The sequence below is a fragment of the Python bivittatus genome, unplaced genomic scaffold (genome assembly GCF_059951505.1).
Source record: "Python bivittatus isolate LINGU-HERP-01145 unplaced genomic scaffold, Pbiv_v1 ctg000660_np1212, whole genome shotgun sequence".
NCBI classification, from domain to species: domain Eukaryota; kingdom Metazoa; phylum Chordata; class Lepidosauria; order Squamata; family Pythonidae; genus Python; species Python bivittatus.
In genome coordinates, this window is record NW_028277092.1 from 2,216,317 (window position 1) to 2,232,650 (window position 16,334).

A 16,334-nucleotide genomic window follows, 5' to 3' on the forward strand; every position below is an offset into this window, starting at 1 on the left:
AAGCTAATGCCCAGAGAGCAGTCCCTGCCTGTCTGCTAATTCTCCTTTCTCATCAGCCCAGCTCAGCCCCTGCACCTACTCACCTTTTGCTTGACTTTGGTGCAGTTTGGCAGACTGTCTTTGCAGCGGTTGTGGATGGTCACGTTGCAGGCTGGAAAGGAAAAGCAGAGGCCGCTTGAGAAAGGAAGAGACAAAAGTGGACTCTGAAATACATCAGCTGCACATGAACACACACACACATATATACACACCCCTTGGCAGTCTTGACTTGACTTAGCAGGGGGTGGGAGACCACCAGAAAATCCCAGGGCCATAGATTACACTGGGAAATCAAAAAAACATCCTGGAAGAAGATAAAGCAAACCACTTTCGTATTACTGCTATAGCTGGGTCCATGTGAAGGAGACTTTGCCTCTAGATATAAAAACACAAATACCATTTTTTTCCCCCCAAGCCGATTGGCCAGGACTGGCTCCCAGGGCCAGAACAGAATTGGGAGGTTGGTTGGCTAGATCCACACAACCTGCTAGTTCAGGTTAAAATGTCTCCTGCATTTGACATCTTTTTCTTTATATATAATTTTTTCTTAAGAGTTTTGAAAAGAAGATAAAAACTAACAAGAACTAATATAAAATAAAGAAAAGAAAAGAAAAAAGTCAACAAGTAGAAAAAGAAAAAGAATGAAAAGAAATAGAAAGAAGTAGCTTCCAATTTTCTTTGCAACAAATATAAGTACAATTACAAAATTACCTCTTACTCCATGGTTACAAAAAGAAAAGCTCTCTTTTTTCTATTACCTATTTTTTCTAATCATCAAAACCATAAATCATAAGTTAATTTTTTTCTGTTTCATTCAAAAAGTCTATAGGGGGTTCCAGTCAGCAATAAACATAGATATTGTCTTTTCTCTGATCAAAGAAGTCAATTCAGCCATCTCTGCAAGTTCCATCATCTTCACCAGCCATTCCTCCATTGTGGGTAGTGCTGAATCTTTCCACTTTTGAACATATAATAATCTCTCTGCAGTTATCATATATAAAAACAAAATTCCATGACTTTTTTCTAGCTGTCTGCATCAATCCCATAAGGAAAGCCTCTGGTTTCAGTTCAATATTAATCTTTAAGATCTTCTAAATTAATGTATGTATTTGCATCCAAAACTTTCTGGCTTTTTTACATATCCATTGAACATGATAAAATGTCCCTTCCTGTTGTTCACATTTCCAACATAAATTCAAAGTACTTTTATACAGCCTAGACAATTGCTCTGGTGACAGATACCAATGATACATCATTTTATAAAAATTCTCTTTAAGATTAGAACATAGTATAAATTTCAATCCTTTCAACCACATATTTTTCCAATGTTCCGTTTGTATATTGTAACCAAAGTTTTTAGCCTATTTTATCACACATTCTTTCACTTGTTCTTCTTCTGTTTCAAATTTCAATAAAAGTTTGTACATTTTGGCATGACATGTTCATCATTTGTACACAGTTCTGTTTCAAACTCAGTCTTATACTGTTCAAAACCATGAAATCTTTTGTCTACTTTAAACCTTTCTGATAGCTGTACATAAGAAAACTACTGACAGGTATATCCCTATGCTACCAGATCTTCTCTTGATTTTATTTTACATTCTCCTTGAAAAAATTCTAATATATAATATTAATTATTATTAATTAATAATATATTATATATATAATATAATATAATATAATATAATATAATATAATTTATGTTTGCTTATCATTTCTCATCTATAAAATGCTTCTTCTGCTGAGAGCCACAGAGGTGTTTTCGGGTACAACCTGGATTTGTATTTATTCCATATTCTCAAAATGGCATGTCTGACATAATGATTCTTAAAATCTACATTAACCTTAGCTTTATCATACCGCAAGTATCCATGTATTTGGCATCTTGTGGGAACCCAGCCATTGTTTGCACATTTTATGATAGTTCATCATCTTAAGTCATAATTAGATGCACTTCTTTGGGCAGAACAAGTGCTGCCAGTACAGCCCTACCATCTTCTAATAAAACTTGAAGTAAGAAATAGAACGATTGACACTTAACACTTGTTCCCACTATCAGCAGGACAAGAGCAAGAAACACACATGAAACACAGGACGCTTCTTTCTACCAAGTAAGACTTTGGGTCGTCTAATCCAGGCTGCTTTCACGTATCACACTAAAACATAATGTAGATTGCTGGATTTGGGTTTCATGTAGTTCTCTGCTAAGCCAATTGTGGTTTGTAAACCATAATTTATGGCTTAGAGCATTGTGTGAATGCAGCCTGTTTGTCTTAATTCAACAAGCCACATTTTAAAAATAAATATAATTTGGTGTGATGTGTGAAGAAAGGCTGATTTGAAGCTGCTGAGATTTAATAGAGCCTTGTACAAGCAAAGCTTCACCACAGGCCTGCAGTACCTCCCCGTCTCATAACTGTGGACAAGATGTCAGGCGTCCCCTGACCTCTAGAATACAGTCCCACTGACCTCTAGAATACAGTATGACAGCTAGTGCAGGACCCAGAAGGCCTGTCCAGGCATTGAAGGTGAAAGTTTCTCAGCTGAGTCTCTCCTTCTGTGGGAACAGATGCAAAAATGCTAGAAGGAGGATTAGAAATAAAGCTAAGTCTGGGGAACTACAGGAAAACATGGGAAATGGGTTTAAATTGTTTATATGTTAAACAGCCTGTCCCAACTGCTGTCCAGGGAGAACTGTGCCAAGGACTGTTGCTGAGGCTGAATCAGACTGAAACAGGCTGACAGAGTTTCTGGCTGCTGGCTTCTGCAGGGAAGAAAAGCCACACTCAGGCTGCCAAGTGGAAGAGCCCTAAGACTCCTTCATTTTCAGTGAGAGATAAAATCCACAAAGCCACTGTACTGTGCCTGCATCCCATGCCTGATTCTGGAGGATACATGATGCTTCAAGCCTTCCTGCCCACCCAACACTGCTGGCCCTGCCAACAGTGTCTGCCGCTGACCTGGAAAGGGTCAGTGTGATCAAGCTCTGCTGCCAAAGCTCTAGCACGCACTAGAGGAGGGCAGGGGTCAAACTGAAGGTCTCAGAAGAAACTAGCAGAACCAACTGGAGCCACCCAGTTGCCAGCACATGCATGTCTTTTCAGGATACCTCCACAATGTGCATCAACATGTCCTAATTGCCTGCACCCAGTGTCCTGAGATGGAATAAGAGGGAAAATCCAGAGTGGCCTGCAACCTTAAATCTTCCTTAAGCTGCCTCAGCTGTGGGAGCACAATGAGATACATGGGGAGGCATGCAGACATGTGCTCAGGAAATACTTAGCAGGCTACCTTTGTGCCAGGACAAAGCAGCTGTTTAGATCTGCCCAGAGCTCATCAATTGTCTGAACTGACTGCTAATCTGTTGGCAGGAGAATAGTCCTTGGCTGTGCGATTCCCTGAGAAAGCAGTAGCCACCGACAATGTCACATTCAGGCTAAGTTCCCATCCCAGATTAATAAAATATCCTGTCCAGGGTGGCCTGGTTCTTGTGAGACATTAAGACAACAGCTGGCTTTTCCAAACATATTAAACCACAAGCTATCCAAACCCATCTGAGTCTAGCCAACATGTGTGAAACCAGCCATACTGCCGAGGCCTTACCAATTTAGGGCCAGGCAGAATGTTACTTGAGGTGTCTCCTGGAAGCCAGCAGTCTCTCCATAAAATCCACCAAGATCTACTAGAGCCAACAGTTCCCTCCATCCACCCTCAAAACCAAAAGAAAGTTGATGGGCACAACTGGCACCTTCCCTATAGTAGAGCTCGGCTTGCAGGCCAAGCTGTTGACTCAGAGGAGTTTCTCAGGAAGAACTCAGCGACAATCATCTCTTGCTGCAGGTTGTTCTTTCTATGTGCTGCTCAGATGAACCATGCATTCCGCATACATTTGATAAACATCAGTTTGCATATAGAACTAATAGATCCACAGAGGACACTATAGCCATCACTCTCCACACTGCTCTGACTCATCTGGAACAGCAGGGGACCTATGTGAGGATGCTTTTTGTAGACTTTAGTTCTGCATTTAATACAATCCTTCCACAAAGACTGGTGTCTAAACTTATGGATCTTGAACTTCCATATTCAGTCTGTTCTTGGATTTTGGACTTCCTGTCTGGCCGCTCCCAGAGGGTTAGATTAGGCAATTATATCTCCTCAGCTCTTACTCTCAACACTGGTTCACCACAGGGCTGCGTGTTGAGTCCCTTACTTTACACTCTTTATACATATGACTGTACCCCCACTCACTTCAGCAATATTATCATTAAATTTGCAGATGATACAACAGTGGTGGGGCTTATCTCCAAAGGAGATGAGTCTGCCTACCGGGATGAGGTGGACCGGCTGCTTTCGTGGTGCGGAGACAATAATTTGGCTCTTAATATCAATAAGACCAAGGAGCTTATAGTGGACTATAGGAGGAATAGATGTCCAGCCCCTGGTTATCAATGGAGACCGAGTGGAGCGGGTGGCCAGTTTTAAGTTTCTGGGTGTTATTATAAAGGAGGACTTGACCTGGGGCGCTCATATTGCAGCCTTGGTTAAGAGGGCCCAGCAGAGATCATACTACCTGAGACTTCTCAGGAAACACCAACTGAATGAAAAACTGCTGGTGACCTTCTACCGCTGTACCATTGAGAGCATTTTAACCTACTGCACCTATGGTTTGCTAACTGCACAGTGGCAGACAGGAAAGCGCTCCAGAGGGTTACCACCACTGCCCAGAGGATCATTGGTTGCCCTCTCCCCTCTCTGGAAGAACTTTATAGTTCCCGCTGCCTTAAGAAGGCTCAAAATATTCTTGAGGATCCATCCCACCCGGGACATTCTTTTTTTGAACTATGACCATCTGGCAGACGGTACAGGATAATGAAAACAAGGACCAATAGGCTGAAGAATAGCTTCTATCTTAGAGCTGCAACTATACTGAATTCTATTGTATAGTGCAGTATTAATCAGGGGTTGTGCAATATGGAATGTGAAGGTTGTGTTTTATGTGTGTTATGTGTTTTATGGTTTTTATATTTTTAAAGCTGCACTGGGGTGGCATTAATTTCGTTGTACAAGTTGTACAATGACAATAAAGATTTCTATTCTATTCTATGCAGCACCTTCCATGACACCATTTACTAGCCTGGGGCAGACATTCCCTGACCTCACTTCTGCTTCTGCAATGTTTGCAGAAGCAGGGGAAACCCAAGGCCCAAGGGGCTGAGTCACCATGACTCTCTAAACTGGATGGAAATATTTCACTGTAGTGAAGCTAACAACCAATGGAATCTCTTGAAATGGCTCCATCAACTAATCAACTGGAAAGTGCTTGGGAAATAATAAAATAAAATAAAATAAAATAAAATAAAGGTGGGATATGTCAAATTAGAGTAGTGTTCTAAATGCAGAGGAGACAATCTGGAAGTGGAGGGGGTCTGGTTCCCTAGGGCTCCATCTACAGCCTGTGGAAACATCCCCAATTTCCAAGGACTATCTTGGTGGATCCCATATTTCCCCCCACAAGCAAATCCTCTATTAGCTTCTTCCTGCCCAGCATGAATGGTGGTCAAGGGCTGGGAAGCAGCTAGTCAGGACCCTGTCTTAGCCAGCCTACCTCCGTAGGATGTTGTGCCTGTAGAACTTCAGCTCCCAGACGATGAATGGGATAGAAATGCAGTGCACAGAGACAGTACAATGTAGTGGTGAAGGGACTGGGACTAGGAATGGGGGGACCCAGGCTCAAGTCCACCACCAGCGACAGAACCTCCCTGGAGGACTTTGGGCCAGTCATTCTCTTTCAGTCCAAAGCACCTGACAGTTGTTGTAGGGAAAGACAGGAGAAAGGAGTACTGTAAACCTGTCCTGAACTTCTGAAGGAAAGGTGAATATAAAATTAATAAATATGACTAACATTAAATAAATAGCAGTAGCAATAATAATAGTAGTAGTAATATTAATAACAAATAGATAAATAATTTGCCAAAGAAACAGTGCAATCCCTAAAGCTTTGGAAAACTCTCTCTAAACACCATTTTGAATATAACAGGAGAAGAAAATACTGTAATTAATATGTGGGAGTGAACATATCCGTTGTTCTCCTGCCCTTTTTCTGGCTGCCTTTTCCCAAGGACGCATCTCAGAGGCTAAGGGTGGCTCTCAGCCTGAAAAAGGTTGAACACCAAGGCACCAGTCCATGGCCTTGTCCAGAGAAACCCCCTTTCAGCAGATCCAAAGAAAGATCCTTCTGGAACTTTGCCAAGGACTGGAGGCAACACATATGACAAATGGATTAAGAGATGACAACTAGAAGTGGTCTGAGAAACAGATCAGCCCCTCTGGGTACAATCAGCTCTGATCTACCGGTCCCTAGGATTAAATAAATTTTTGAAACCTTTGCCAGTTGGTCTCTAAGGAGCAGTTCCACTAACATGTCAATTCAGTAAAAAGTTCTGCTCCTACACACCATCTAGAAAACCCTGGAAACTATCCAAGCCTGATTCCAGTTTGCTGGCACCAACCATGAAGCCCCAGATAACCCTTGATTAGACGCCTCACCAATCATGTTTTACTTCTCCACAGGCACAACTATCCCAACTTTAGCACAGGCTGGGAAATCAGACTAAGGGCTCAAGAGATCTTGCCAAATTGATGATCTTGCCAAACTGGGTGTCTCCTGAGGCATGAACTTCAATGCCCAGAAAGGTCATGCTGGTGGGGGAATTCTCCAAATTGAAGTCCACACATTGAGAAGGTGCCCAGGGCTGAACAGAACATCTTATATTCTATCCCCTGCCACAAAAGCAGAGTTTTCTTCAAGGACTCCCAGCCTGTTATTGCCAGTAAGAAGAGTCCTGTATTTAACTTAAGCCAGCTAATGGCATGTCTCCACCCACACCTGAATCATCTTCAAACTGTTTTTCAACCATTTTGGTTTCAAAGCCATGAATTCTGGGAACAATTCTGCAAACGAGTTGTTGAATGAAAATTTTGTAAGTTCAAAGTAGCTGATATGTGTTGTCCCAAGCAAAGCAACTATTTCATAACAGTTTCCTTAGAAATGTCTAAGGAAAATGAAACTTACAGCAGGTTTTCTGTTTCAGCCTACAAATTCTCAGTTAGAGATGTTTAACTCCTACTATCTCCTTAGGGAAAACTGGCAATCCAATTTTATTTCATTTCCAAGTACCTTCATTTGTCGTTTAAAGGTCAAGAATGTAGATCAAGGAAGTCAATTTGGAATTCAGATCCCAATCCACTAGTTCAAAAAAGTAAGACTTTCCTTGATGGCTTAAAAATCCAGTTGATTTCTCACATTTGAGGAACCATACTTTTTCTTCAGTACACAGAATATGACTGTCCCACTTCTTCATTTGCAGCCTAAAGAAACACAGCATCTTCACCAACTCAGTGACTCAGAGAACATTGAGAAACACAAGGGTGGCAGGAAGTGATTTGAACAGGAAGAGAATTTGACTGTTCAAAGAGTCATTTCCTGATTATGTCTGTACTGGGGAAAGGAAGGGAAGGGTAGGAGGGGAGAGCTGCAGACATTTTGGGGATTTTTAAAAAAGCAGCTGCTACGGATGCCAGTGTGCATTGAGAGGGTGGGAGGGTATGGACTGTTTGTTTCTAGAATGAAGAGACGCTTGAGCTCAATTTCCTCAAAAATCATTTTCCCTCTCTTGAAAGCCCCATGTTCGTTATAGCTGCTTGCTAATATTCTGGGGAGAATCTCACTGAGGATGTCACATAATCAGATAGATCTGCTGGTTCTAGTCCATGAGAACTGCATCAGTGGCATACAGGGAAAACAGAACACCAGCCAGTGCTCTGAAGAAACAGACCCTACACACTTTTTCATTACTTCACAAGAGCTCCTGGTGGTGCCAGCAAGAAGGCACTGCACAGCTCTTCTTTTTCTCCTTTTATTTGGAGTGGGAAAACAAAGAGATGGAACCTGATGAAACCCTAGAAGAATTACAATATTGGGACCCCTCTTGAAAAGATAAAGACCTCCTTGAGACAAATTTGATTTCATGAACATACTCACATAGTATTCCTGGCAACAAAACAGTAATTTTGCCTTCCTCTGGGATGTTTCTATGACTACCCAGTCTATCCTCCAACCCTGGATTTCCTGGTGGCCCCCCATCCAAGTTCAAACCAGTTTGCTTAGCTTTTCAAGTTCACCCAAAGCTGATTATGTGCTGCCACCTAGCTGGAGTTAGTATAAATACTTGCTATTTTTAAACTTAACAAAGTACAGCAAACATATTTAAAAGCCTACTAAACCAATTCCTTAAGGGGCCATTTTCAACTGATACGTTGTTTTCAACTTTAAAAAGCAGTCTGGCTTTCTTCTTAGCTTTCTCTCTCTTGGTTCAATGATTAGCTTTCAGAATCAGCAGCACCAAAGTAGCTGGTTCAGAAAACCGCCTGGACAGCAAAAGAGGAAGTGATGTCATGCTCCTGTTGCAGAGGAAGAAAATATCAGATTGGAGAGACCAATTCCCCATCACGGGGCACAAGTCCAAGCAGTAAAAGGGAAGTGAGAATGTCCTTGCGTAGCAATTCCCACCCTACAGGGTCAAATGTCCTTTGCTGCAGTCGCTTTAGGTTGCTAAGCAGAGCGCCAAAGCATGGCCTGAGGATATGAGGTTTCCTGGTTTGCATCTTGCTTGCCTTGGCTGCCAACTTACTTCTTAAACAAGGTCTCTTTGGCTTCTCCCCACCGCCAAGCTCTCCACTCATCCTTGAGTTGGCATAAAACTGTACTGGCATGAGACTGGCTACCCCTACTGCCTCTCTTCCCAGTCACTGCCAGTCCTCTGAACTCCAAGATGACGAATGACGAGGCCTGACCAATTTGAAACGCTCTGTGGCGGCCCCCGGGTGTTCTTAGCTGCCACGACAGCTAAGGAGGATTTAAGGGCATCTCACTCATGGCTGTGAGAGCTTGATGAGAAAAGATGGATTTAAGATAAGATGGATTCCTGCACTGGGAGTAGACCAGATGATCTTTAAGATCTCTTCGGTTATGCAAGGGGAAAGTTCCTTCTCCCTCCCTCTCACTGAAGACATTGGGGGGAGGAAAAGAATCTAAGACAGATCCAGGACTGTCAAAGCTTGTTGTTGTTGCTGATGTCTCCAAATAAGATATGCTACAAGCCAGTCCCTCTGACACAAACTCACATTTCCATAAGGGACACAGGCAAGGTTCATGGCTTAACCTCGTGATCATATTCACACATGCTAAGAACAAAATCCAAAGGAACAAACTCTACTTTCACATGTACTTCCACAAAGGTACTGAGACATGACAGGAGCTGTGCTTTTGACCCAGTTCTCACAACATGCATAACCCAGCATCACCTGCCCTTCCCGCTGTCTTGCCCCATCCTTGCCTTGCTGCATTAGCTAGCAGGGGGGAAGCGGGGAGGAGAGTGGCCTGGTTGGCAAAAGGCTCGGGCACTGGGGCCCTCCAGAGGCAGCAATAGCCAAGAGGCAGAGCTCAAGAGACAGGCATGGGTGGGAGTTCTTACCAGAAAGGAAGCTGCCCACCCCGCAACTTCAGTGCAGCACAAGAATTTCCAATCATTAAGCAAAAATTTCCCACCTGGAAATTATGAGTAGCTTAGTTGGAAGAAAATTGGCATAGCCAAAGGGGTGCAGTCACTCAGCATGCAAGTGTGCTAGGTCAACACACCTGAACCAAGAGCAATCTGAAGGTCAGAGAGAGCTTTCCCAGAGGCGGAGAGAGGCCAGGCCAGACCTGGGCCACAGATAGGAAGACTGTTGCAGAACTGGGTGCCCTGCACACATGCACACGCAATACTCAGCAAACCTGTGGCTACCTGGAACAGACAAGCCAATATTGGGCCATCATCAGTATAAGCAGCTCTGCACTAATTACTGGTACCAGATTTGAGGGCAACTGGAGCAGCAGCTTGCCTTACAGGGTTGTACACAAGCCCACTTGGGCAAGGAATATGCAATTATTATTCAGAGGCAGCCTCTGGATTTAAGCAAGCAAAAAGAATAAAGCTCTGGGATGACAATTCCACTTGCAACACAGTCTCAGCTCTGCGGTGTTTCAAGAAATGAATACTGCTTATCAGTTTTAATAACATCATGGCATTTGCAGAGATATATCTTACTTTCACTGACTTTTCAGCTGGGAAACCTAAATGTTTTAACACTTGTTGGCTACAGGACTTTTTTCCAGCTACGGATGCCTCCCCCACCTTTGGAAAAGGAAGGTTACAAGGACAGGCAACTCCAGCCAAGTAAAGACACTGTCCCAGATAAGGGCAAAGAAGACAATGATGCCATTCAGCCAGATAATGTCCCTGACTGCTAATGTCCACAGGACTGTTTGTTTGTTTGCACAAATACAACTTTGCCCCCCAAGCTGGAGTCCAAGATCAAACAAGGGGAAATCAGCAAAATCTGGCTGTAGCCCAATTGGGAAATAACAAGAAGAAAGGAGGGGACACAGACCAAGCCCTGGAGCTCTTGGAAGATTGCAGGATTCCCATCTAGACAGACCTACTCCTGTATTTTGGACATTTCTCTCACAAGATACTTTGATGTTCCCCCTTTACTGGTGCATCACACACAGATACACTCTTTTGGCCAAATGTCACAAGAAGGAAAGCCATCTATAACACTGCCTCTTGAGCAAGTTTGGAGCACGTTCTCTATCCAGCTTGGCATAATTCAAGCATAGTTCAAACATGAAAAACAAAAACTGAACAATGCCTCCACTATCCACAGCAATGGTAAACCAGGTTAATGCCTACCAAAGTTAGCACATTGTGTGCATGCAGCTCTGTATCTTTAACTAGTCTACTTCAGCATTTGGGGCAAGTTTTTTAACTAAAATCCACTGCAAAGTAAATATTAATTTTGGATCAATTTCTTTAAAAATCTGGCTTAAATATACTAAATCTGAATTAATGTGTTTCCTGGATTGATGAATTAACCCAAAGGTCTGGTTTCACACAACACATTAAGCCACACTCAAACACATACCAAAGTTAAAACTAACCAGTCTTAGTGCACTGTGCATACGCAGTTCCTTGGTTTGGCTCGGTGTGTAGTGGGGAAAAAAACTGTCAAATTTCTGGGGGAGAATTTGTTTATTATTTATTTATAATGCTGAAAGCCAAGTCAAGCTCATGCCATATTACATGTTTCTCCACCCATTCCAGGATTATCTACTTCAAACGTCATCTGTAGGCATCCTCCAGATGAACTGGGATGGTGGCTGGGGAGTTTTAGTCCGAACAGACCTGGGGGGGTCGTCTGTTTTGAGCAGGCTTGGCTCTCAGAGGTGGGGGGGCTTTCGATTGAGAAAGGCTCTTCTACAACCTGCTACCTACATTTAATTATTTTTTTATACACTGGAGTTTCTGGGGCCTGAAGAAGACCTCCCTATATGCTATAGAGCTCCACTAATAACCAGCCAAACCAATACTATCTGGGCAAATCTCCACAACCTTTTTGCACCAGCACAAGGACAGCCCAGTAACCAGCCCAGTTTCCAGAGGACATGTCTGCATGCCACTGCTTGTGTCTCATTTTCCATTTGCAAGCGAGGCAGACTGAGGATGGGTTTAGGTGTTCTGCTTTGGACGTGGCAGAGAATTTGCTTCCCAAGGGCTGCTCCTCCCAGGAGCCCTGGTCCCTCACTTCCTCTCTTTGGGTTGTTTACACCTCCCACACCAATCGTCACTGCTACGCCCCCCCCTTTCAAACTCCAGCTTTTCAACAGCCTATATCTGGCAGCTGCACAAATCCACATGATCAGTAGATGGCAGTCAAGTGACAGAAAGCTCCATCCCTTTGCTGCTACCTAGTGGTTGACAGGTCAAACAGATCAACTCATACTGTCAAGGAATAAAGAGAAAAGTTCACTTGGTCAACAGCACAGCAGGAAAGAAAAAGGAAAAATGTAGCACATGGAGCAATTGGAGCATTGTGCATGCCACCTGGAGGCAGCTTTTCATGGACAGGTGATGCAGGGTGGGGAACCACTATCGCAGTCCTTAAAAAATTGTGTGCTAAAGAGGAGTGGCCAGCAGTGCAGCACAGTCCAGTTGGGGGCAGCCAGTCTTAGGGCAGATGATTTCCCTCTGTGATGGAAGGGAAGGGAAGCCAAGCAAAGCAGCCTTGTGGATGTGGCTCCAGCTTGCTTGGCTTCCCTGCCTTCTGATCTTCCAGCTGTCAGATTTCTAATGATACTATTTTTTTAAGGCCACCTTTAATCTATTTCCCTCAGGTCCTTTGTCACTAGGAAAATCAGTAACTCAAAGCTACTTCTTGAAGATCCATGCCTCCAAGTCCAGTCCGCCCAATTTAGCAGGGAAGACAAATTCCCCACCGTGCTATCTGCTTAGCAAGAAGTTGTTGCCATGTGCTGCAGCTCACATGGAATGGGCAGCCTTAGCACACCAAGTTTGGGGTTAGGGTGAACCCGCACAGCTTCTCACACCCTCTGTCCTGCTGAGTCCAGGTGTTGGAACGGGCTTGGGGGACTCATGGCTGGCATGGTGCAGGCTCTAATTTCAGCACAGTCTCAAAAAATGCTTAAACAAGAAAAATAAATGAGGACAGAAACAGAGAAAGGACACACTAGTTTCAGAGTGCCTACAAAACATTGCTTCGTATTGAAAAAAACCCTGGAGATAGGTTGGCCTGAGAGAGAGAGACAGAGAGAGAGAGACAGAGACAGAGAGAGACAGAGAGCGCGTGAGCGCCACTGCTCCAAAACCATTCAAAGAATTTCAGGATCAAGCAGGGATTTGAACTCACATCTCCTTGGTCACAGCCCAAAAGGTTCACCGTGACACTACATGGGAAAAGCCTCTCAGTGGGATGTAAGAAGGATGAGAAAAGGGATGCCTTGCCTTGTACCCTGGAGGTACGTATCTCCATCAACCTCTTGAACCTCTGTGGGGGGGGCTGCCCACTGGAAGTCTGGCAGAGAGGTGACATCATGGCCCAATTGTATTCCAGGATCTGTGCAGCCGGGCCAGGGAAAGCTCTCTTCCTTGCAAAGAACATGTGGGGTTTGCTTCCTTGAAAGTAAATCACGTTGGGATGGTAATGATACTCTGTGAGGCCAAAGGCTTTTTCTGAAAAGCCAGATCAAAAAGGACTGCCCTAATGCACTTGGCCAAGTGACAGAGCAAAGAAGAAAACAAGTTACTTGCAAATCATGGAGGGCGGCCAGTAACCTCCCAGCTGCACTCAGACTGGGCTGCCCACCCTGACCACTGTCTTTCCGGAGGGGGAGGGGCTTGAAGAGCCTCAGTCCACAGCTGCAGCTGCTCAGAAGAGCCCCGGTGAGGGAGGAGGCAGGAGCAGGAGGCCTGGAAAAGGATTAAGGGATGGTAAAAAGCCTATATGCAGATCAAGAAATTAAGTTCCACATAAAGTGAGATCCACCAGAACAGATAATCACATTTCAGAGGGCCGAAAGTGGCAAAAAGCAAGCCCTCTTGCCCATAGGAAGTATCCTAGCACCATAAAAGGGATTTCTCCAGAGCTTCAAAAAAACTGGAAAACCCCTTTTAACCAAACCCAAGAGGGGGGCCAAATGGAATGCATCTGAATGCAGAACCTGGACACAGCTGGTCTGAGGCACTGGCACTGCAGAAATGTTGCCTCTAGAGGGGCCCATGTTGGCAACCTGCAGGTCCATCGTGGAAGTAGAGAGAAGTAGGGGAAGTAGATACAAAAGAAATAAAAGAAGTTCTTGAAAAGCATTTCACTTTCCAGCAAAGGTTGCACTGAAATACCTGTTAGCCTTTCTTCCAGCTGATAAGTTTTCAAAGTAGCTTATATCTGATTTTTAAAATAATATTAAACAAAACAAAAAAAGAAAAAATTAGGGCTCACATGGATAAAACAGTCAGCAGCCACTTGAAAAGAAAAAGACAGTTCCCAAATTACTACCTACAGAACAAGGCACTTCAAAGCTGGTGCCCAGAGAGTAATAGACCTTGGCAAGCATGTTTGTTCCACCGTGAGGATGCCATTACAATAAAAAGTTCATCCTTTTACAGTGGTGCTTAAAAGTTTGTGAACCCATTTGAATTTTCAATATGTCTGCATAAATATGACCTGAAATCTGTTTTCCACATGTCCTAAAATTAGATAAAGAGAACCCAATTAAACAAATGAATTAAAAACATTATACATGTTCATTTATTCATTGAGGAAAATGATCCAAAGCTACATATTTGTTTGTGGCAAAAGTATGTGAGTCTCTAGGATTATCATTCATTTGAAGGGGAAATTAGAGTTAGGTGTTTCAATCAATGGGATGATAATCAGTTGTGACCATGGGAGGTCCTGCCTTATTTAAAGAACAGAATTCTGGGTATTCACTATCAAAGTCTGATCTTCACAACACAGGTATGTGGAAGTATGTCATGGCTCAAACCAAGGAAATTTTTGAGGACCTCTGAAAAACAATTGTTGATGCTCACCAGGCTGGAAAAGGTTACAAAACTATTTCTGAAGACTTTGGAGAACACCAGACCACCGTCAAGCAGACCGTGTACAAATGGAGGCAATTCAACACCATCGTTACCCTCCCCAGGAGTGATCGACCAACCAAGATCACACCAAGAACAAGGCATGTAATACACCGGGAGGTCTCAAAGAATCCCAGATAACATCTAAAGGCCTCTCTTGCATTGGCGAATGCCAGTGTTGATGAGACCACCATCAGGAGAACACTGAACAACAATGGTGTGCATGGCAGGGTTGCAAGGAGAAAGCCATCACTCTCCCAAAAAACATTGCTGCCCATCTAGTACACTTTGCAAAAAACCGTGTGGATAAGCCAGAAGGCTATTGGAAGAATATTCTGTGGACATATGAATCCAAGACAGAACTTTTTGGCTTGAATGAAAACCATTGTTTGGTGAAAGGCAGACATTACATTCCAGCATAAAAACCTTATCCCATCTGTGAAACATGGTGGTGGCATTATTATGGTTTGGGCCTGTTTTGCTGCCTCTGGACCAGGATTGCTTGCCATCATTGATGGAACTATGAATTCTGAATTGTACCAGCAAATTCTATAGGAAAATGTTAAAGTATCTGTCCATGAACTGAAGCTCAAGAGAAACTCATGCAGGAAGACGAGCCAAAACACACAAGTCATACGACTAAAGAATGGAAGAAAATTAATGTTTTGGAACGACCAAGTCAAAGTCCTGACCTTAATAGTATAGAAATGTTGCGGAAGGACCTGAAGAAGGCAGTTCATGCGAGGAAGGCCAACAACATCCCTGAGCTGAAGCTGTTCTGTAAGAAGGAATGGACTAAAATTCCTCCAAGCTGATGTGCAGGACTCATAAAGAGTTATCAGAAACGTTTAATTGCAGTTATTGCTGTCCAAGGGGGGCACACCAGATTATTTATTTATTTATTCAATTTATATAGCTTTCAATTACTGAAAGCAAAGGTTCACATTCAAATATGTATCTTTGAATCATTTATCTTAATGAATAAATGAACAATTATAATGTTTTTGACTCATTTGTTTAACTGGGTTCTCTATCTAGTTTTAGGACATGGGTGGACTGAATCATGTTTTAGGTCATATTTCTGCGGTAATATTGAATATTGAATGTATTGAAAATTCAAAAGGATTCACAAACGTTTAAGCACCACTGTAAGCCCCAAACCATAGAGTGGAATATCACGGGATGATTCCATCAGACAGAGAGCTGGTTCTGGAAATAAGTCTGGAGTTACTGGCCTGAAAGTTTTTTTACTAACCAGCTTTTTACATGGAAGAGGAGCTGGCAGAGGAGGGAGGGAAGACTGAAGAAGAAGCTGATGATCTGACAGCTCAATTCTGAATGCTTTTCAAAAGCAGCCCAACGTCTAATGGATTACCAAAATCTCACCTGGAGGCAGGTAATTATGGCAAGATCAAGCCATATTCTTCCCTCCTTGCCATGAGGTAGAAACTGCAGGTTTACCAATTCAAGTTGGTATGAAAGGAGCTTGACATCCACAGGGGCTCCATCTGGACCTGCATGCTGATCCTTCGGTGAGAGATGGACATCCCTAGTCCAATAGGCCATCTCTAGGATCAATGGCACCACCTACCATCTTCTCCTGACAGAGTTCTTAATCAGACAAAGCACCATGGTGCTTTCAGTGTTGGGTAAATGCAACACCATGATTGTGGAACAACTATATATGTGTTAGTTGAATACACAATGGCTGTGTTCACATGGTCATTTTAAGTGGCAGCTGTGTTTGCACAAGAT

At 43.2% G+C, this 16,334-nt stretch overlaps 1 protein-coding gene across 5 annotated transcripts in view; it reads right to left on the reverse strand.

Moving 5' to 3' along the window:
• The window catches only part of ARHGEF2 (Rho/Rac guanine nucleotide exchange factor 2), a 137,414-nt gene that overhangs the window by 22,550 nt on the left and 98,530 nt on the right, over positions 1-16,334 (reverse strand). For all 5 annotated transcript variants that reach the window (XM_088151163.1, XM_088151162.1, XM_088151164.1 and 2 more), the window contains one exon: positions 84-151. In XM_088151163.1, coding sequence (XP_088007289.1) covers positions 84-151 — 68 coding nt within the window. The remainder of the gene's footprint in view (positions 1-83; positions 152-16,334) is intronic.